This window comes from Aethina tumida, chromosome 2, assembly GCF_024364675.1.
Source record: "Aethina tumida isolate Nest 87 chromosome 2, icAetTumi1.1, whole genome shotgun sequence".
NCBI lineage: Eukaryota > Metazoa > Arthropoda > Insecta > Coleoptera > Nitidulidae > Aethina > Aethina tumida.
The window spans coordinates 37,329,299-37,353,983 of NC_065436.1; the positions used below are offsets into that span (position 1 = coordinate 37,329,299).

At 34.2% G+C, this 24,685-nt stretch overlaps 1 protein-coding gene and 1 long non-coding RNA gene across 4 annotated transcripts in view; both read right to left on the minus strand.

The window, feature by feature from the left end:
- Window positions 1-5,208: 5,208 nt before the first annotated feature.
- The window catches only part of LOC109599020 (CD166 antigen homolog A), a 140,749-nt gene continuing 121,272 nt past the window's right edge, over window positions 5,209-24,685 (minus strand). For both annotated transcript variants that reach the window (XM_049962608.1, XM_049962607.1), the window contains exons 8-9: window positions 6,266-6,447; window positions 5,209-5,953 (exon numbers count right to left, since the gene is read on the minus strand). In XM_049962608.1, the coding sequence (XP_049818565.1) occupies window positions 5,699-5,953; window positions 6,266-6,447 (437 nt within the window). In that variant the 3' untranslated portion in view covers window positions 5,209-5,698. The remainder of the gene's footprint in view (window positions 5,954-6,265; window positions 6,448-24,685) is intronic.
- LOC126264473 (uncharacterized) lies at window positions 19,861-20,849 on the minus strand. 2 transcript variants are annotated; one of them, XR_007547177.1, is made up of 3 exons: window positions 20,823-20,849; window positions 20,376-20,642; window positions 19,861-20,084 (listed from the first exon to the last, which is right to left on the minus strand). It is a non-coding gene; the product is annotated as an uncharacterized LOC126264473 (long non-coding RNA). The 2 variants fall into 2 exon arrangements; XR_007547178.1 differs by having other exon boundaries at window positions 20,325-20,642.

A 24,685-nucleotide genomic window follows, 5' to 3' on the forward strand; every position in this document is an offset into this window, starting at 1 on the left:
CTACATAAACTATCTAACCATTATTCTAGTCCAAAAACAAGGGGTCATCAGAACACTAACCGTACGAGTCAAAAGGATATGTGCCACACACCACCTCGCTGAAGAACAAGAACACTACGGCCATCGGATACAAACGCTGAAAAATAAGACGTACAATGAGACTTCATACTAATAATAAAGATCCACCTAGTAAGCCCACTATTGGTAAGCTTTTCCCCCATATGTATTTAAAGTTACCGATATAATTGAAAAAGTCTTATTAAAACGTAACATCGATACCGTTTATATACCAACAAGGAAGATTTAATACAGTTTCAGATCTGCCAAAGATAGGAGAGACCATCAAACAGCTTCTGGGATATACCGCATACCATGCCCTTGCGGAAAATATACATTGGTACCACAAAACTTTAAACTGGGACTAGGATTAAGGAACATAAACGAAACTGGAGCCTAGGACATTCAGACAAGTCCGCTGTAGCTAAACATGCACTGATTAGATGGAAGAATGGAAATCATAAGATATCACAAGAGAATTGAAATCCATAAACAAGGAAACAACTTCAACAGAAAAGAAGAAGCATTGAAGCTGGATAAAATGTGGACACCAGTGCTCAAAAACACCAAAATTGTTGCCGTTTAGTTGTTAATCAGATGTCAAAGTGACACGAACCAAATTAGACCACTGAAGATGCCAGCCACTCGTGGTAGCGAAACTTTAGGAAATAATTCCAACAAACGTCGACCAATAAACCCGAACAAATATAGATATTGAAACACTCACTTCATCTGTTAGTTATAAAATTTCATTTTATTTATGTTTACTCTAATGATGAACATTTCAATCTAATTATGAATAAAACAAAAAATTTTTGCATTTGTATTGAGTTGTGTAAACAAACAGATAAAATTTTAATTTTTATTGTGATCCCATATCCAAGTGTAAAAACATTTGCATCCAAAGTAAAAAAACGATTTCGAACCCTGGCGAAAATATCGATTAAATTTAATGCGTCGCCCCGTCGTTTCGTACCTTGGGGCATACATCATTCCGAAGGACGCAGATATTGCGAAAATGATTTATTTTTGATAATATTAGTTGGTGGGTGAATCTGGGCATTATGTAAATCAGTTCCGCATCCGAATTTAACATGGTGCACACGGGCACTTTGATAATCAACCGCAAGCCACATATTAACTCGATCCCACCTTGATTGGCGAACGTTTCCACTCGCTCTGCAATTAGGAGCAGCCGATGCGATACTGATTGCCCGGATTATCGCGAAATTTACACAGCCAGTTCCTTCCAAGATTTATTGTCGACGCACACATTTATTTCGGATTCATCGTTAACGTACATCAAAAAACCACTTTTGAAAATGTAGACGGAGAATTGATTTCAGATTGAGGGAACTGAATGCGAGATTTTATCGACCTAATTTACAATCATCGGAGTATTTTACAAGCATTTTTCTTCACTGATTGTGAACAGAACGAACGTCGACTTCACATCTCAATAATTTCAATAGGTAAAACGTTCTTTCATCGTGCGACGCACCCTCCAAGCGTTTTCCGAGGGAAAGGTGAGGGCACTTTGAGACCCCACTTCGCCACGCTACATATACGAAAACACATTAAACTTAATAGAAGAAAGGCATATTACCTTTATTGCGTGCGTTACCCTATTTCCAAGCGTCCGTCTCGGCCCAGAGACTAATGCCACAACGCGATATTTATTATTTATCGTTAAGGGAGACCATTACCTACCCCAGACATATTTTTCAGACTACATTTAAACTGCATTACACTTAATTAAATTTCGCTAACCTCCATGCAATTTTTCTTTTATTTTTATAGTCCGTTTATTACGCTATTAAATCATCTTTTCAATTAATTACACCAAAAAATATTCAATTTTTTATCATAAACTAATATAAGTAACACATGGACACCTGTCTTTCAGTTAGTGCAAACCTTTAAAAGACAGCTGTTAAATTTTCATGATATTCTATTAATTAGTTTGTGAGTTATTGTGCTAAGAGTGACGCTACTTTTGTTATTTTCAAAACAATGAATCAAAAACAATTTCGTGTTTTAATTTTACATTTCTTCTTGATGGGAAAAAATACCATTCAAGCGAAGTAATAGCTTGAAAACAACAATAAAACGTTGGTTTGCTGACTTCAAACGTGGTCGTAGAGTCACCGATGATGCAGAGCGCAGTGGACGAAAAAGTGAAGTTAGCTGACATTGTAAAGATATTAAAAGATCGTATTGTCTTTAAATTGCATAAGCATTGAGAGCACTATGAGAAAGCTCTGTTCAAAGTGGGTGCATCGTTTGCTCAATGTTGACCAAAAACAAGAACGTGTTGATGATTGTGGGCAGTGTTTGGCCATGTTTCTACGTCACGAACCGGAATTTTTGCGTGAATATGTAACAATGGATGAAACATGCATCCATCACTTCACTCCGGAATCAAAACGATCGTCATCTGAGTGGACGGCAACTGGTGAACCTCGTTCAAAGTACCCAAAAGGACAACAATCGGCTGAAAAGGTTATGCCATCGGTATTTCGGGATGAGCGTGGTGTGATATTCATGGACTATTTAGAGAAAGGAGATAGCATCAACAGTGAATATTATATAGCGTTATTGGACAACGCACCGTGTAACAAGTCAATCAAAACAATGGAAAAACTACAAGAATTGAACTTCGAATTGCTCCCACATCCACCGTATTCGCAATATTTGGCTCTCAGCATCTATTGGCTGTTCGCAGATCTCAAAAAGAATGCTCGTCGGTAATAAATTTCGCACGAATTATCGCTGAAACTGAGGCCTATTTTGAGGCAAAAGGTAAATCGTTCTACAAAAGTGGTATTGAAATCTTAGAGCGGCGCTGGAATGATTGCGTTGCTCTTGATGGAGATTATGTTGATGAATAAAGCTAATTTTCAACAAAAAAAAGTGTTTTCTTTGTTAGGGCCTGGGACATTTCAGTCCATGTGTTATTTGTGGATTAATTGTCTAAAAAATTAAATTTATTGAAGAAAATGATAATTTTAGGTAAAAATTTAATCTGAAAAATTTGTTGCCAAAAACTTTTTCACCCACTAACATAGATTAATTCTAGGCCAATAAGCCTGTGCATTTCTGCATAATTTTCGGCTTAATTATGACCGAATTCCCCGAAGATGAAAGGCAATTTACACCCTTCGTGGAAGGCGTAGAGAAGGTTCTCCTCGCCTTGCCTTCGAACTAAAACACCACATTTATATTTGATAAATGTGGAAGGATTTGACGCAAACAATTTTAGCATTTTTCCAGTTCAAAGTCGATTTGTGCGATTCAAAGGGAAATTTTAAATGGAATTAGGAACGTGCGACACACGTCCTTAATTCCGCAAAGGGATGATGCAGTTAGCTTTGCAGGTTTAATTTTGACAAAGCGTTTCCACCACCCATACGCTCTCTATTTATTGTTTTCGTTGTTGTTTTTCAAAGTTGCGTTACATTCGAAATCAATATCTAAAATAAATATTGTGCTGCGGTTGATATATGCATAACGTTGACAAATTCGAAATTAACAATTGATTGCGCATAACGCTTGTGATTATAAATCAAACCTGTCATGTTGGAGGGTTTCATTGATGACTACTATTGGTCTTGTAAACGCGCATTATTGCATATACGACTATTACTAATAATATAATATATGCATGAACAATATATTAATCCCTAATATGTTGTATGTATGTATGTATAATATTATCCATCAATATAATCTGGTGTTTTCTAAACAAACGAATGCGTCCACATAAATTTAATAATAATTTATGCAAATTCAGAACGTTGCTATTCATAAGCATTGATGAAAATATCTGCAAAACGCCTGACCAGATGTTAAAACCGTACTAATAAAGTAACATGCGACCATTAAATTGTTAATTAGACGTTTATGGCACCCATTCGAATTTACAACACCGATTTTATGACGGCCATTTGCGAATTGAGTGGGCCACCTTTAAATTCCAAAATTCGAAATTGGCGACGAGGAGAGAAATATGCCTAGGATTCGGTTTGATCCTTGCAATTTGTATCGAGCAGATAAACGTGCATTTCAATGGTGATTATTGCAACAATAGATCTTGAAGTGGAATGCGATGCGATCGCTTTGCAACGAACCGTGTACTGGAGATAAGATGCAGGATTCGTAGTCTGCGTCTGGATATCGTGCTCTTTGTTTGCGACTTATATAACCAATTATTTTTTTTTGTTTCTTTTGTGAAAATGGAAGACGTGAGTTTACCATTTACAAACTTTCGTGCTTTTCGATCTAATTATAATAAACTGAAAAATATTGAACACTAACAACTAATTTATAAATTATTATTATATAATAAGTAGTAATACTAATTATTTTTTGTGCTAGTTTCCAACAGGCATATTTATAAATATTAATAATAACAAGAAATTGCTAAAAATATAATGGCGAAATAAATTAATATTAAACTAAATTTTAATTTTAATTTAATAGTCAGGCAACCACGATCACAGTCATGTTATTAGTAAATCAATATAACTTTGAGACATTGGCAACATCTATTAAAATTTAAATTAAATAATAGATAAATAAATATTTTTACACATTTCTGTAAATTATTTTAACTGATTCACTTCTTCTACAATAGATGGCAGTTTTTCTATAATTCTAATTCCAGAGAATGAGGGATACATCTGGAGAATCAAAAATTGTTATTTTATATTAAATTTCAATCAAGAAAAATATAAAATATCAGTTATAATGGAAATTTTCACTTACTCTAAATACAAGATTATAAATATTATAACATATTACAATCCCCTGCGAAATTATAATAATAATTATTATTATTAAATTGTGTCGCTCATTTTTAAAATATGTTATTGTATTATTATTTGTTTTTGATGTAATTATTATTTTTGAAAAGTGATCTAGAAACGAATATGTTGATTACGAAATCCTACTATATCTTCATTGCAATATTTTAATGTTTCAGCGTATTCGCTTTAGATGGCGCTAGCGTTTTGTTAAAGATAAGTACTTCAGATACAGATTACAGTGCCGTATCACAGTAGTTTGCAAAAGAATATATTTTATTTGATAAAATATTTTATATCTTTAGGAGCAATTTCTGGTTAAAATAGAAGGAAAAATAAATTGTTAAACACTTGGACGTATATTTTTATTATCGTATATTCCTTACATTTATGTTGTTTTTTACATTCAAGCGCTGCCTATTAACAAATTTATACACATTTTTTTTGTTGCAAAAACAATAAAAAACTATACATTTAAAATTTTACTCTCATAAGTGTGCAAGTCCAAAAAGCGCACCAAAATTCTTGTGTGGAGTCCGACGCGTTCATTGGACCTTGCTGGGGTATACATTATTATAATTTTTTACTTTGAGCATTCACTTTTCGACTGTCTACCAAACCACCATCAAGACATAACTAATTGACAAATTACTTTTTGGATCTAAACAATCAACAAAAACAAGTCTTTTAACTGTAGCCACAGTTTTCCGGCGAACAAATTTCTCATCAAAAAGAATAATGCAATTGGTTCATCATCTGAATGAAATGTTTGGCGGATCAGTCGTTTTCGTAAAATGCCATTTACGTGGTGTGTCTCGGTAAATATTCTAATTCAGTCAGTAGTAACAATTTATTATTAATAGTAGTATTAAAACAATCACATTTATGTAAATCGCGGCTAAGGTGGTCCGTTTTTCGCCCGACTTCACGTCCTGGACGTTGTAGCCGCTGGCGTAGGTCATGTTCACGTGGAAGTTGCCCTCGGCGATGCCGTTCGACGAACGAACCAGAAACGTGTACTCTCCGATGTCGTCGTTGGTCACCTTCGTCAGGAACAAGACGGAGTTGTGGCAATTGGGGTCCGTGGCGTTCTGATAACGAAACAATAACTAGTTAATCTGACCTTATAGTCCAGTCATCTTAGTCAAAATGAGGTGAATATTTTGAAAATTGAGATACCCAGCTCTAAACTCGTATAAACTTATATTTTGATATCCCTAGCGTAAAACTCATTTTATATAAATCGGTTTTTGTGACTTTTGACTTCTGACTTTTTTAAGTTGCGACCATCCTGACATGTGTGAATTTTGAGACAAGTTTTGGGATGTCAAAATATAAGTTTAGAGCTGCGTATCTCGATTTTCGAAGTGAACTCCGTTTGTCCGTTTGTCTTTGAAACTTACGGTGATGCCGTAAGCGATGGCATTCTTATCGGCGTCTCCGGGTAGATAGACCTTCTTGTCCTTGGCGATCCAGAATACCTTGCTGTAGGGCGGATTCGCGCAGAATTCCATGCTTAAGGTCAACGGTTGTCCGTAAACTGCTGTTACACTCTTATTTGTGGGCGGCGTCACCATGGGCTTCCCTACAAAAGGACGAAACACAATCATACAAGTTTGTCTTGGTAATGGCGAAATGAAATGCAACTTTACTATTCGAAAGGTTTCATTGCGTTTAGTTCTCGCTGATATTTATATTATGGGGAGTGATAAATGGATTGTAATACTTGACAGATTTCATGTTACAAATTATCTTGTTCCTAACGATCCGATTTATTTTAGTAATGGATTGAAATGTTTTGAGTTATTCAACTTTGAATTATACGAGTATAATTGACACACGTTACTTGAATGAAAACAGGAAATATTTCCTGAGATATAAAAACATTCACCGAAATTTTCCTTCGAGTCTCTTGTTGGTTCGAGGCGCAGTGGAAGCGACAATAACGCGAAATTAATATGTAATAAACGGTTTTTTATGCGCGACCCTCAAAGCAAACAGCAGTCGTTCGGAAGCCTTAAACAACAGTTCCGAGTCTTTTGTTTGTCGAGGGTTTTGGTTTTTGGGGTGGGTCGTTTGCGCCCCGACTAAAGAATGACCACATAATCCACGGACGGCGAAAAGCCACAGAAAGAATTGTGCGCCCCCTTTTTCTCCATGAAATTATTAATTTTAAACCGTTGCGACCGCAGAACGCGATACGATAACACATGAATTATGTTGGGCCGGTATTAAAATTGGCTTATGTGGGTTTATCCCATGGTTTTCATTAGGGACATTCAAAACGGCGAACGTGAAAACGGTTTATCATTTTTAAAACTTTTGCTGAAAACATGATTATTTTGTTATTATGTTCTTAGTTAAACAGTGAGATTTTCATTAAAACTAGGATTTTATGAGATTTTGTTTATTCCCATTAAATTGTGGGCGTTTCTTAGACTTTGGATGGATGTTTTTTTGATTTCTCATTCGTTTGTTTTTATTTTTAACATTGTGAACATTCAATTTTTAGAATTCTCTTAACGTGTTATCTTTTGTTCTGTATCAAAAGCATTGATGTGACGTGAAAAGACAAGAGGGAAAATGTCGAACAATGGTTTTGTCTATTTTATCTATTTACGTTGTGTAAAGTAGTACAGTGCGCTAAAACAAAACGTAAAAGAAGGTCTAGACGCGACGATAATCAACTTGTACGAAATATTTCTGAAAATATAACATATATTTTTGGTGGAAAAAAAATTGATAACAAAAAACATAAAAGTAATACCTTGTTACATTTCGTGGTTATTATTATATCATACATGTATAAATTACGATAAATTTTTCACGTGTTTTAAGCAAAAGGCGATGTCATAAACGGTAATAAAGTTGAAAAAGGTGAAATTTTGGTTATAAATAAAAAGCATGTACAGAGTGTATTTTTTTTTTTTTAAAGTATCGATTTAATGTAGTTATTATACATTATATTTTTAGTGAACAAAAAACATTAAAAGTATGAGTATAAGCAATACTTGGTTACATTTCGTGGTTATTATTATATTATATAAAAATTAATGTTATTAAATATCATAATAAATAATTATTATTTTGTAGAGATCTCTACTAACTAATTATGACTATTTTTTTATAAATTACGATGAATTGGGATAAAAATTAAATTTTTCTCGTGGTTTATGCAAAAGGCGAGGTCATAAACGGTAATAAAGTTGAAAAATATGAAATTTACTTATAAATAAACAGCACATACAGAGTGTAATTCTCTTTTTTTTTAAGAAAAAGCATCGATTTAATATAGTTATTATATATAATATTTTTGGTGGAAAAAAAAAATTAAAACAAAAATCATTAAAAGTATGAAAATTGGCAATACCTAGTTACATTTCGTTGTTATCATTATAACATATAAATATTTGTGTTTTATTAACATTAAATGTTATTAAATATAATAATAAATAGTTATCAATATTTTGTAGAAATAAATTACGATGAGTTGAGATAAAAATTAAATTTTTCACATGCTTTATGCAAAAGGCGAGGTCATAAACGGTAATAAAGTTGAAAAAGATGAAAGGTTGGTAATAAATAAAAAGCACGTACAGAGTGTAATTTTTTTTAAAAAGCATCGATTTAATGTAGTTATAAATTTATAGAGCGGTAAAATGTGACCGTGGTCGGATTATTAAAAATCGGACGGCCAACAAAAAAAGTAAAGGGGTAAAAGGAAAACGTAAAAATAAATAAACGAACGGGGAGCGGACAGATAAATCAACCGCGCGAAATGAAATACGTTATGACGATAAACGAATTAGAAAACATTATCTGTTGCAAATTCGCATAGATATTTTTGAATAAAAGGGGAAGAATATTAAATTACGGTAACGCGGCGCGCGGTTTCACTCGGCGTCCTTGTTTATTTACGACTTTTGGGACTCAAATCCGTTGAATTGGTGCGGCCACTGAACATGCAGGAGGGAATTATAATTGTAAATCACCCGACTACCTACATATGTTCCCTGTATCTTTTTATTCCGGCTTCATTATTATTCATAAACAATTTCACCCGCGAGACGGACTTTTGCTACGCGTTTTCCGTTTATCATTGATTTTTACTTGATTTCGCCATTTACGGGACCCGCGAGTCCGTTTCGAATCCCGCGTCCGCAATTTATTACCGTAATTGTCCAACCAATAAAACTGACAATGCTGATAATAATAATATTATTCGATGCAGCGGAAATTTATTGTATTTATTTTTATACTCTCTATATTTGGGAAATGATACTGCGTCAGACTCATTCAGTCAGATCACACAATCTTGAAATCGTCCTATAAACATTATTTTTCATATCTATAGTTATTCAGGTTTTTTGGTCGACGTTTGTTGGATTTATTTCCTAACGTTTCGCTAGCACGAGTGGCTAGCATCTTCAGAGGTCTGATTAGGTTCGTCACTTTGACATCTGACTAAACGACAATTTTGATAACTAATGTTCTAGAAATTTCGTTCTTTTCGTTGGTCGTCTTTATCTGTTTAGCAATTTTGTTGTTTTTGAGCACTAGTGTCTATATTTTATCAAGCTTCAATGTTTCTTCTTTTCTGTTGAAGTTGTTTCCACGTTTATGGATTTCAATCACTTCCCTAATAATTCCCTTGTGATATCCAGTTGTCGAGACAAGTAATTGTGTATCTTGGAATTTTATCTTATGATTTCCAAGTAACAGTGAATGTTCAGCTACATCAGAAGCTGTTTGATGGTCTCTCCTATCTCTGGCAGTCCTCACACACCGCTAGATGCGATTCCAAAATAGGTTGTCGATTCAGTCAAAAGATAATATACACTTCAAACTGGATTATTATTTGAAAGTTCAAACACGTATGCTTATTGTCGTTCTAAATGAACAGGGAAAGAATAGATCACAAATGTCTAGAGAATTAAATATTTCGGTAAGAAATAAAATAAATAAATGGGGGAATATGTTTATAATTAACTAGCTGTACTCGTGTGTCTGTACACGTCCGACAGCGTGTTGAATACGATCGTTTTCTAGACGGTGATCTAGAGATTCCAAAGATTCTTGAGCCCTTAACAATGAATGACGCGTTCTATCTAATTGTAATTGTTCATTCCTCTCAGAACTACTCTCATTTGACCAAGACATGGACATCCGTAATCTACAATTTGTAAGACGACTTTCCCTATCTTGTTCAGATTCATTTTCACGTCGCAATCTTTGGCTTTTGACCTTTTTCATGTTTTTAGAGAGATTTGACTTTCTTTTAGGCATAACTAAATATTAGAAAAAAACTACGTTACGAACTAAATAAAATAACCTATAAATAATTTATCAATTTCAATGTAAATCTGAATATTGAACACAAATGTACTTAATTTATAATTATTTATAATTATTACTTAAAGGTAAAAAAGGAAAGCAGTAAAAATGTAACAAAATATTTTGAATTAAGATAAGATAAGATAAGATAAGAAAAACGGATCGGTGGAATTATAAAAGATACCTATCAATCAATTGTTGGTGGGAGGCGCCCGACGTGACGGCCGAGTGGTGGCATGCGCGTGAGCTGCGCGTGGTACTTGACAGTACTTGGACATTGCAACATTACTTTATTTTTCTAAAATAAAAGTAGCCTAAGTTACTCCTTATTACATCAGCTACTTGCCAACAAAAGTCCCGTCAAAATCGGTCCAGCCATTTCAGAGATTAGCCGGAACAAATAAACAGAGAGACAAAAATTGTAAAAAATGTTATTTTGGTGTATGTACCGTATTTATATTCATATGCATATAGTAAAGAACGGTTATTTCAATATTACAAACAGACACTCCAATTTTATTTATATGTATAGATTATGTAATGTTTTCCCTGTCACGAGTGTCGTATATCTTTGTTGTCATCAAAGTTTGGAGATGTTCTATTAGGTTTTCCATTGTCCGTTGTCAGTTTGTTACAACATTCGAGGGATCTCGAGTTATTTGCATTTTTACTTATTTTTTTTTTTATTTTTATTACTGTTAATGAATTATATATGTAGCGATGCTCTACATATAATTCAATGGTTTAGGTTTTTCATTATAATGTAATATTTGTTTTCAAGTATTTTAATTTTAAATTATTGCAATCTAGGAAGATCTAGATTTACTACGTTCAACATAATCGGTTTCCGAATCGAAATTTTAAAAATCTAGTCTATTTTTTTCTTTTTCTAGAACAATACTCTGATATTGGTATTGAAATGTTGCCATTGAGACTCTTTGGATTACTTTTTGTTTGAACATTTAAATAATACCATTTATAATACCAAAACATCTGTGAATTATTAAGATACAATAACAAATGGTGTTCAAACAACAAATGAAAAACAATTACAATATGTGTTTGAAGTTTGCTGAACAATACCGACTTCACCAGGATGAATCACAAATGAGTTATTTATTTAATATGATAATGCTCTTGCCCATAATTAGTAGAGGAATTTAGCCACCAAACTCCCCTGATGTAACTCCTTTGGAATACTTTTTTTGGACATTTAAATGATACCATTTATAATACCAAATCATATGTGAGTTATCTGTGAGTTCAAACAATAAATGAAAAACAATTAGAATATGTGGTTGAGAATTTGAGAAGATTTTTTTAATTCTATCGGTAAATTCCAAGATACACAATTGCTTGCCTCGACAACTGAATATCACAAGAGAACGATTAAGACAGCAATTGAAATCTATAAAGATTGAAGTTTGATAAAATATAGACATCTGTGTTCAAAATCATCAAAATCGTTAAGCAGATAAGGACATCCAATGAACAGAACGAAATTTCTAGAACATCAGTTGTATAAGTTGTCATTTATTTGTCAATTAGATGTCAAAGTGACACGAACCAAATCAGACCTTTGAAGATGCTAGTCATTCGTGCTAGCGAAACGTTAGGAAATAACTCCAACAAAACGTCGACCAATAACCCCGAACAAATATAGATATGGAAACGATGGTCACGAAATAATCAACCTTTACAATTATTATTTTCAACCCACGCGCTTCGGTGTTGTGTTAAATTAAGAACGGCATAAAAACGAGTATTCGATTTACTAGCGTCGTTCGAAAGCGACAGTGTTAAAAAGTGATTGACACTCGGAAGAAGATTTTTGGCTTTGGAGACCGTCCGAAATTTATAACACACATTGCGGCAATTCTGTACAATACAAATAACGTGGATTCATAAAGGCTCATGTGGGTCAGTTTTTATGGTACACATAATAAATCGTCGCGAAATACGACGTTTTGTAGTAGTCGCTAGATTTTCACAATCCCTTTTTTCCCACATACTTTTACAAGCTGTAACAGATTGGACTGATACGACTGCGACGTATTTTAACTTCATTTCACTCCTTTCCTCCCGTTTTATTTATTTATTTGTCGTCCTTCGGTTTCTCGTTCCAAGTAAACTGGACTTGATTGTCTCACGTTGTGGTTAATGACGAATATTTGTCGGCGATCAGATGTGCACATGTTGATACGGGGGCTTGTCAATATGCACATGTTGCTTGTTGCCAATTAAGCACGTGTTAAGCAGGTCGGCAATCTGCGATCGGTTAATTATGTGCATATATTTGAACTACGCCAGCGCTAAATGCGCCAGCTTGCCCTGATTGCTTCTCCGCTATATCTTCGATGGTAATTCATTTAGACAATCCATAATTGCGTTAATTAATGTCTATCACCTTCCCGAAAAAAATCCATTTGAATTATTGTCTATGGATTTCTCTGTTGCCCAAAATGTGGTCCTGTCTCGGTTCGTTATCTTACTCGAATTAAATAAAATTGTCCTTCCATCCCGAGGCGTCCGACAACAATGTCGCATGCAAAAGCGCAATTCTGGATTGTGTGGATCTTCTCCAGGGATGAAATTAGCCGGAGAAACAACACCGAGACCCGGATATTCCGTTATTGTTATGGTTTATTAGTAATTTCGGAGGCCAGATTAGAGTCAAGTCGTTTCGGAGTCCACTGGTCTCCCGGTTTTACCAGATAACTTTTATGTTCAAATACTGACTGACAAAGGCTCGTATCGTTCGGTCAATCTTCCGACTTGCTTCCGTATCCCGTCTTTCTCTTACCTCACTTTACTTTTAAAACTTTTTAAATAACTTCTAAAACTATTGTTTTAGGCGAATTATCTCGAAAACTAATCTAGTTTAATGTTTGTTAATACACGTATCATAAATTGATTTTTACCAACAGTATAAAAGATGGAAATTCAAAGTGAACGATAGATGAATAGAAAACACTGTAATATCTTATTTAATTACATTGATAAAAGGCCAAATTTTTATGTTGTTTTTTATAGTCCGATAGCAGACAGAGTTTCATGAATAAAAACAATGCTTACTCGAAAATATTTATCTTGGCTGTAAGTAAAAGGCCGGCAGACATTTGTCTTCGTTTTTATGTGCCGTCCAGTCGGAAAAAAAAACTAATTCTAATAATATAAAGTTCGATGGGAAAGCTCGCCGTAAATCTATCTGCATCCGTCAATAACACTAAATAAAAACGGAACCGAACGCGAAACTTTGCCATAACTTTCACAATAAAGTTGAATATTTACCGTAACTCTCGGACTAAATAATGCATCAAAGGACGTAAAAAACAGAAATCCATTATCATTCATTCCGTTTCATTTCAATGTCGGCAGTTTGGATCGAGTGGCCGATAACTTGTACAGGTCTCATCTGATATCTCGACGTTGGCTTTTTACAGGATCGGTCAGATTTTTATTTTTATTGACCACTTTTACCGGATATTGCGCATAATTTCAATCTCGTCCGATTTAATAACTGTGTTTTTATTGCCCACGAACATTTTCTCCGATTTTCTCTCTCTGTAGTTTATTTTGATACATTATTTTATTGGATTATAATAATTATAAAATGCTTTGAATTAAAACCGGGATATTTTTTGTTAAAGTCAACTAATTAAATTATTTATAATCCTGACGAGTTAATTGTGTTTTGATTGTATTACTCGAGATTACGGACAACGTATAATTCGTTGAAAGTGGCACAAAGCAACTGTCAAGATTTTTCGCCGAGTTTACTTTGCGAATTTGAATTGAAAGCGGTCTCAAAGGGGATTTTAACTAACACAATTAAGTGTAACGGATGCCCGGAAAAAGCGTCGGTGATTTAATGCGGCTGATATTAGCGAATATTTAATTGGATTGGCTTTTTTCGACCCGATCGAAAATAAACGTGTCATTTGTTTTGACCCGTTAATTCGATTGGTGCGTGAAAATAAAATTCGCTCGCGGTCCGACCGTCAAAAGCGCACCTGATTCGTTAGGCAAATTGTTATAATCAATTTTGCGGTGGTAATTTTGGCCTAAAAAGTTATGTTTTATTTTATTGTTCGCGGGAATAAATTCCTTTGCCGATCAAATTAATAATTCATTTACGCCCGAATTGACCTGAATCACTATGAATTTTTTCGTTTACGTTTACGTGACGCCGCCGACCCTTTTAATAAACCACCATAAATTCATGCGACGTCGATAAATTGGAAATTGGAGATTAAACCCATGCACATTACACATGGAAATTATGGTTTCGACTACGTTCAATTATCGCTACATTAGATTATTGTCAGTCGATGCTTCGGCGGTCGAAATCTGTTTAAATAACTGTTTGCGTCCAAATCCACGTGATGTTTCATTTAAATTTTAAAACGATGCGCGTTAATCGATCGTAAATTACGCTTTTGAGGATCGCACCTACGATTTATTACCTATTACGTTTTTTTACGAATTAATGTAAATCCGGATATCAATCTGGAAAAAATTGTTTGACTGCAATTTTAATTCGTTTCGGATTAATTTTGTTAATTATTATATTATTTATGCATGTGAAAAATATAATATGTATCGTGCTGTTAATTCCATGTGAATAATTCATGTTCATTTTGGGTGCTTTGAAAACATAGCCTTTTTAAATACGTGTATCAAATTAAGTTATTGAACGAAATGAACATAAATGAATAAAAAACTGCTCGAATAACTATGTACACTATTAAGGGTTTAATTGTAAAATATAACTATAAACGTGTATATGTATATGGATTTTATCGAATCATCGTTGGATTATTGCGTTTTGTGATTGTAAATCTTTATTATGTTCCTACTCATTTTTAATTTCCTCTTTCTCTTTTTATATGCGCATAAAGCATTTATATTATAGGCCACCACATAAAAACTAGTTCTGATTATTTTTTTTTTCATTATTAATAAAAGAACGTCGTTTAATTTAAACTTTGAATTTATACAAATTTATTGAATTTATTGCGAATGCGCAACATTTTGTTTGCTAAATTAAAAAAATGAGAGTTTTATAATGTTGGAATTATATTGCTTCATTATGAAACTACTTTATAAAGAAGAAAAAATCTTTAGTTACTACAGAATAACGGCACCGGAAGATTTGATTTACGATTATGTTTTTAATCTTGTGTATCGTTTTTTAAATAATGTATCATGTGAACGAATATTTTATTTAAAAATGGTGAATGCGTCGACAAAAAATATGTGGAATATTTTAAATGTACCTTATTATTGGATTATTGTGTTTTGTGATTGTAAATCTTTATTACGTTCCTACACATTTTTAATTTCCTCTTTCTCTTTTTATATGCGCATAAAGCTTTTATTTTATAGACCACCAAATAAAAACTAGTTCTGATTAATTTTAATTTGTCTTTTTTCATTATTAATAAAGTAACGTCGTTTAATTTCAACTTTGAATTTATACAAATTTATGGAATTTATGGCGAATGTGCAACATTTTATTTATAGAAATATATTAAAATGAGAGTTTTATGATGTTGGAGTTACATTCTTTTATTATGAAACTACGTTACAAAGAAGAAAATCTTTAGTTACTGCAGAATAACAGCACTGGAGGAATTGATTTAAAATTATTTTTTATCTTGTGTATCGTTTTTTAAATAATAAATAATAATTAAAATTTGAACGAATTTAGTTAAAAAAAATGGTGAATGCGCATCAAAATGTATATGAAAATATTTTAAATGTACCTTATTGAATGTAAAAGTTGAGGCTTTCGTGACCATTGTTTCCATATAAATATATATAGGATGTTCGGGTTTATTGGTCGACGTTTGTTGGAATTATTTCCTGGCGTTTCGCTAGCAGGAGTGGCTAGCATCTTCAGAAGTCTAATTTAGTTCGTATCACTTTGACATCTAATTAACAATTAAATGGCAACTTAGACAACTGATTTTCTAGAAATTTAGTTCTGTTCGTTGGCTGTTCTTATTTGCTTAGCGATTTTGGTGTTTCCCTAATCATTCTCTTGTGATATCCAGTTGTCGAGCCAAGCAATTGTGTATCTTGGAATTTTATCTTATGATTTCCATCTAACAGTGCATATTCAGCTACAGCTGACTTGTCTGATTGTCCTAGGATGCAGTTTTGTTTGTGTGCCTTAATCCTAGTCTCCGTTGAACGTTTTGTGGTACCGATGTATACTTTCCCGCAAGAGCATGGTGAGATCTAAGACAGTGTTGAATCTTCCTTATTGGCTTTACCAATCGTGTGCTCTCTAGGTGCATCTTTACTGTTAGTATGAGGAATCATTGTACGTTTTATTTCTGATCATCCACATAACGATACCAAACATAAGGTTTGTATTTGGAAGTCTCAATCGCTTTTTGTTCATAAAGAAATTGGTGATCACTAGACTAAGAGGATTGCCCATAGCTAATCCTTCAGTCTGTTCGTAGAATTTGTTGTTCCAAACAAAATAGCTTTCAGTAAAGCACGTATGGAAAAGATCCACTAATATTTCTGATATCATGTTTAAGGGATTCATTGACAGAAACATTGGAAATAATTCCCACAAACGTCTACCAATAAACCATACCTTATTAAATTTCAGATTCGAATCCTTTTTTAAATAGTAAGTTTGCATGTTTAAAATTTCAGCGTTTTTTATTTACTTTAAATTACAATTTAGTTCTTTAATTTTCAACAATTTAATATTAATATAATTTTAACTAGAAAAACTAGACAGATATTTATCTTTGTATTATTCCTTACCTCCAATAAAACCGATGTGAAATGTGCAGACGGGTGTTTGATAAAACAGTCTGGAGTTGTGCAAGCTCAGCGAGAAAACCAGAGTCACCGACTCAATGTCTCGTGTCATTTATATTCGCATCACAGAACTAGTCAGGCGACCAAATCAAATCTAAATCCGCCAATCACTGTTCAGGAATATTAAACAATCTCATTTTGGCCACCGGCCCTTTTATCTCCCCCCGCCACACTCTCGACCAAAGCTCTGGACCAGAATATCATAAACGGAATCACATTTATAAAATCTATTACCTACCTAGTGAACTATGATTAAACACAAGTTCGCTTTAATGACCTTTTATTTTTGGTAATTGTGTAAAGCAAAATAAAAAAAAAGAAAAAAAGAAACGCTAATGAGATGAGGATCCTGATGGTTCCATCGTAATGATAACTTTAGCAGATTACTCTCGGGTCTTTGTAACGTGAAATGTTGCACTTCCGTGATAAATTTACATACCTGGGTATGTCTAATTAAGGCGTCCTTTATTATGCTTTTACGCTCGGCGTCGGAAACAAAAGCATCTTCATAAACATTAAGAACAAGGACCCGCTTTGTACAATTAGCGAACTCCCCCGTCTTTTAGCTCACGCGTTGCAAATTGCGCACCGTTTTTATCTCGCGAATTTCGGGAGCCGGTGCACTTTGACGAACCGTTTCGATCCGCAAATATTGAATCGAGAACTTTTTGTGGCCGGCTCCATCGGGACCGAGTCCTCGAAAACTCGCTTAACGCACGCCGGAGTTTCACGTCGTCCGTTTGCCACCTTCTTGCCCGGCAAATCTTGTTACAAATCAATTTGGTTTATTAGCGGAAACTTAAGGAACTCTCTTTACAAGTTACACGTCCTCGGGGACGCCGTGTTTCGGTCTTGGAATTAGTGTGAATTGATCGAATATAAATAAGAGGAAAGTGCGCGACTAGTGTCTACATTAAATTGTAATTTCGTTGTCTAAAAAGTGGGTCACAATCGAGTCCGAATCGTGCCCAAAGTTCGAACCGACCTCGGAGGGTTTTAATAACATCTGGGCGTCGAGATATCTTTTAATGACCGTATAAATAAACCGAAAGTGGTTTTAGTTTGGGAATAGGAATAAGGATTTTCTAAGTGTAATGTAATTTCGTCGGGAAGGAGGACCAGTTCTCAGTTCTCGGCTCTGGCTGCGGCTGTGGCTTTCTAATGTGTACAAATAAACATTTCCGCAAGAGAGGCATCTCTTCTTTAGAGGAGGACGGATAATTAAGTTGCTGCAAAAAGACGCACTCAGCGCCTTTAAATTAAACGTCCCAATTGGGATTTATTTCTTAATATGGCGCGCCCGTTTTTCACTCTGTTTACATTTACTCCAAATCTCTGTTTGCCGGTTTAATATTATTTAGACGACGCCCGAGAGAACCACTCTATTTCTAACTCGACTTTAATGCAAATTTACATTGAATTTTTTTTACACTAACAACCGACACTGTTTGATTTTTCTCAAATGGCATGAACTGGTAAAATGCGCAGCAATCAAAAATAGATTAGCCATTGCTTGTTAGAGTTAGATTAAAAGGAAACAAACGATTCGGGGCCGTTGTAAAACATAAAACAGAGACCGGCCAAATTATAATTGGGCCATTAACAACGCAGCAAAGTGAAGGGAAATATTTATGTTTATCCAGTTTGGAGGAACGGTATAACAGAAGGCTTTAAAACTAAGTCACGATAATCGGATTTTTTTGGAGCAAACTCCACTCCACTCCCGGAAGGGAGCTCAGATTAAATTGCAATCAAGTCGACAATTTAAATGTAAATGCTCGAAATTATGAGAGAGCACCACCAACTACTCAACGGCACACACTAAATTTGAATCAAACTTGTTTAATGTCCGACTATTACGTATATTTCGAGGATCCAGATTATGCATGTTAATGGTAGTTTTAGTCGCCTGATTTTTATAAACGACCCCATTTACGGAGCTCCCCGGATTTGCATAGTTTACGAATTATACGGTGAATGTTTCTGGAGAATTGATATTTTCGTTTTTATGTGGATCGAATAACATTTTCGATTAACGTGCGACATCAAAGACCATATAATTGTGTATTTCTGCGTTGACAATTTAATTTGCCCCCTGCCGACATCAGAATTGCTGTTCCGTGGATTCTAGGAAACGAGGTAAATAGTTCCATCTCGGCCTAATAGATAGTAGACTATAATGATCCTCTTGGCAAGTTTCCGTGGAGTCAAGCAGTGGGCAAAGTTTGAGCTCAAGGTACATGAACACACGGAGTAATAAACAGAGGCGTACACATCCCGGGGGAGACGACGTAGCGCCGCGGCGCCGCCCCGTCGCCCCCCTCGCCCCGACTTCCACCTTGCAGGAGTCCGTACAACTTCGGGCCGAGACCTGCCGTGAATTACAACACCTCACGTATTACAATCATTGTTAACACTGGCTCAAACAAGAACTAAACTTGTCCTACTCCGCGGGAATTATAAATATTTCGACCCGCTCTCTCCAGCCTTAAAAGTTTTCTTAATTATCCTGCAACAGCCATCGGGATTTCCACGCTCTCTTCTCCAACACGGAGTACCGTTAAAGCGGTTTGTTTTCTGCGGGAAATAAAAATATAAGTTGTGCACATTTTGACGTCGACAATTCGTGGCGTTTTATCAATACAAAAGGCACACGTCCATAACGCGAGTTCACGTTCAATCATCTTAAAAAGAGGCCGTTAACTTCAAGAAAAATCGTTCTTTTTCACGGATAAATCAATTCAAGTTAGTCGCTTTTAATGTTATGACATTGACAACCAACTTTTTATCCCGCTTTTCTCTATTTTCGTGTCTATTCGCATTTTTACGGACTGATGAATTTAAACAACGATATCAACGGTTCAAATTGGAAACGAATCAAAAGTGAAATGCGTTGACACTGTTTTTATTATTGCAATTTTCGACAAACAGTCTCTTTTTATTTATTTTCTACTGTGTTTTGTTTGCTTACTCCAAATTTATTGACTACCAATTTCATTAAATCATTTTAAAATCACTGATTTCTTCCAACATTACTAACTGAAAAAAAAGTTAAAAAAGATTATTTCATTTTTAAAAAACAGATCCAAACAAATGTATAAAAACAAACCAATTATTTGAGTTCGGTACAAATTAAATACATAGATGAATGACGAAAAGGTAAAAGAGACTTTGCCATGTTTGAATAAGTAGGGTTTTTTGTGTATTGCAAAAACACGTGAGGTATTCCCCGGAGCTCGGCCATTAACAAATAATATCGGCTTAGTATCATTAAAATACCTTTGTTTGTGATCCAGTTGATTGCGTCATTCGGATTAATGTAAAACATACCGGATTAGTTGGGATGCGATGTTCAATAAAGAGCCATGACAATTACACGAGCCGAATCGTTGCGTCGCCCTGATTGATTTATTTCGGGGGATTTTTGCGATTAAATAAATGTCCCTGTACTGTCAGGTTTAATGCACACGAACAATGTCAAAAGTTATTCGCCGAAAATTCGGCGCCATTTAACGCCACTTTGTTCAATTCGACAAAAACAATCGGTATACAATTCTCAAACCAGTCAAGCCGGTTTAAATTATTATAACTGGAAATCTATAATAATTAATAAAAAGTATTTAAGTTAATTTGATATTAACAGAAACACTATTCCCTTTGTTCTCTTTGGTGATTTAGGCAATTCTCGTAAGCTATCGAAAAGTGGGAAAGGAGTTTCTTCCCCTCGATAAGCCGTAATTAATTGGACTGGTAATATTTTCCGTGTATAACTCTTACTTATCAGATCCAAGTCGGGTTTGTTACTCCCACGTGATGAACGTCCTATTTAGATAACCATCCTCTCGTTTTTATTACATATTTATTAAGAATTATTTACGGCTCCAATCTAAAATATATTGTTATCTTTTCAGGGAATCTTTAATTGATTGAAATTTATGTTGGATATTTTACAAGGAATTAATAATTAAATAACAAATTTATTACTCGTTATTTATGTTCAATTACATTTTAGCCATAATAATTGAACCCAAAAGTTAGTGACATTTAATTCGTTATTAATTCAACAAATAAAAGCGTTCCAACATCGAATTAGTTTAATTAATTCGCATAAACAGAATCGGATAGTATTTTGAAATGGTTTCGGGTGGTATCTCTGCGGATCCGCGTCAACTTAACGCGATAAAAGAGACCGGGATTAGGGATGATTTTTCCCGTGGGGCGACTTGTTACGATGCTCTTTGAACCGCACGCCGCCGCGTCCTTAACTTTATCTGCATCCTTGATGGGGAAACTTTCAATGGAACTCCACACCCACACATATTTTTTTTCTTTCCTGAACATGCATGTATACGTTATATCACTGTTTGAAAATATGTGCTTTAAATTAAAATTTTCATAATTAAAAACAAACAGAAACTTTAACAAATCAATGTGTCGAAATGAGATTTTATAGTATGGGGAAAAATTTGCACATCATCATCTATTGTTGAAAAAACTGCGGGGTGAGTTCGGAGTGGATTTTTTTATTCGAGTCACTTGATCGAGTGGAATTCGATACCGGATATCCGGGCAGTCGCATCCAATTACGACAGTTCGAAAACACGTAACACTGATGGGTGCCAGTTCCACGGAGAAAATCCATTCGGACATTTGTAAAATGGAGGGAGCCGCGGCGGGTGAAAACCGTGTATTAGAATTGTTTTTCGCTGCCATAATGCACTTTTGCAGTGCACAAAAAAGTCCACCCGTTTTGTGCTTCGATCTGAAACGGTGTACGTTGCCAGAAACAGTTTATCGGCCGGAACTTCCATTTTTAAAACACTGTCGGACACGATAAACACTAATTGGACACAGATTTTATGCGTTTATGTGAAGAGAAATGTTATCTTTAAATAATAAACAACAAATAATATATACTTTTTATTTATTCTTATTGTTGTTGTTTAATTTATTAGTTCAAAACACCCAGCACGCACTCAGATATTTTCATAAAATTTGGTATATAGATAGATACTTATTCAAATAAGAAATGATTAAAATTTGTCAATTGGAAAATGTATAGTCGGTTTTTTCTTCTTTTCTTCTCCATCTCTTAAACAAGCGTGTACTTAGTTTTTGTCACAATTTGTTTTAATTAGTAATTTATATTAGAGCAAGAGGTTCCTGTTTATTGACCCTAAGGGACAAGATGAGTTCATCGTGGATGATTGTTAATGAATTTTTTGCCGATGAAGGTATTGGTATTCGATCTGTTTACCTTCGTATAAGGTCTTTTGACCTATATATTTATCGCCACCAAACAATAGTCATGTATGACTGGTGTATGGAACGTCAACAGTGGGATGAAGAATAGAATCACATTGAATTTAGTAATGAATCACGCTTTTGCTTGGGTATGCGCGATAGTCATGTGTGGAGAAGGCAACGTGGAGAAAGACGAGATCCTCGCTTTGCTCTGGAGAGTCATATTCCTAACACTATGAGTTTAATGGTATGGGGTGCTTTTCATTAGTGGCAATATGACGTCTCAACGATATGTGGATGATGTTTTGGAGCCGAAACTTCCTCCAAGCCTCTCATATGAATTTACTGCCTTGGTCATCTCCATGTCTCCAGACCTTTACCCAATTGAAACATGTGGGAAATATGATGGGGCATCGCTTTACGAATTTACAACGACCTCCACGGACTAAGAGTCAGATTTCGTTAATTTAGGATGAGATACTACAAGAAAATGTCGATAATCTCATTAGATTAATTTATTAATCTATTATTATTATTATAATATTTAAAAAAATTAAAATTGACAGTTTAGAGACTACTTTCATTCATGTTTGAATTGAAATTATCAACATCAATCTGGTTTTCCCATCTATTAACACTCCGAGCAACAATTATATACATGTTTATATGGTTTTTTATTAATAATTAATTAATATAAATACAATTCAATTGAAATAACAATTAATATACAGTCATATTATTTATGTATAGAATTTGTATTTACTTAAATTTCAATGTACTGATTTTTAACATTACTTTAATTGTTTGCATCATTGTCATCATTAATTTCAACAATACATAGACTTTTTATACTTTCAATTATTTCATTTTGTTCTAAAAAAGGTATAATAGGCTTATGGTAACTAAAGTAAGAAATGAAAATAATTTTCTGTTGTTTATTTTTTTTATCTTAAAAATATAGTATATTTATTTAGTACCTACTATTGTACTGCACAATGATTCTCCAATTAAACGATTCAAATAATAATCAAACAAAAACACTAATTCAACATTGCACAGTATATACACATTGTACTTTTCTCTAAATTCATTCAATTTCAGTTATAAGATATACCCAGCACTATACGTCAGCTGTATAGTTACAGATATGCTACTTAAGCATGTTGGTGACGCGAACGCACGAGATTTCACCCATCCAAAAAGTGTCTAAGACGCACAGCACATTGCGCGTGCGTTAGCCATGAGCATGTCGGTGATACGAACCGATAAGATTATTCCCTATCAAAAAGTAGCCAACCAAAGAAATTTGCGCTTCAAAAATTTGGAATAAATCATGCAGTATAATTTAATATAATATACATATACAATGAATAAACAAGTAAGCGTTTTATGTAAATTATTACAATTATTAATTTTAACTTTCCATTTTTAATTAATCTTCCAGTTACCATAATTTTGAAGAGATTTATGTAGTGAAAATCCCTTGGATTTATTTTGTGCGTAGAAAGATCCTTTTCCTTATTATATCAGCCTTTAATTTTCGTTTAATTTAATAAATCCTATGGTCGTTTATTATCTGGCCCTTTTTTCCATGCTTCATTCCCCGGAGAAATTAAAAACATAAGAAAGTGTTCTTGACCATTAATAATGTCGCAAAATGTGTATTACTCGAATATTAAATTCCCTTTTTAATCTTGCCTCGTCTGACATTAACTTAATAAAATGTGATGAATTCGGTAAATGAAAAATGAAAACGAAAAAAAGGAAAAACAAAAAATTTCGACAGATAGAAAACGAAAAAGATTCCATTCAAGTTGCCGGTTTCTCATTAACCAAATGACTTTTAAAAACTTCTTCTAATTACAACAACCAATTACCTAAGAAAGAAAATTATGGGAAAAATTTAGATGCGTCATAAATCTACATCATTTATTTTGTCGGTGTCTAACAACGTAATCGGGGGAATTGTTATTGGAGACGAGAAGTGACAAAGCGAAAACGTCTCCATTGTGAGACTGCAGGTGGTTTAAAATTTTCGAACGGCTACAACATAATCGGACGGAATCCTTCATTTGCAACGACGTGGGATTATTTGTGAAGCAAGATACGGGAAGACAAATTCACGGCGGTTTTCCTTATTCGAATATCGATCCGGGTTTTAAACACAATGCTTAACGTCTCGAATAATTTTATGTCTCAGAACAACGGTACAAATATCGCATTTTAATCATAAATATGCGTTTGAGACGATTTGAATTGTTAAAAAGGAAAAGAAACGGAGAAAATTGTTTGATTGGTTGGAAAGAATTGAGTCCCCGGGAGTTGGACAAATAAAAAGGAGGAATTTGGAGAGCTAACTCATTATCGGTGGCTCCGTATTTACCTGGCAGTCAGGA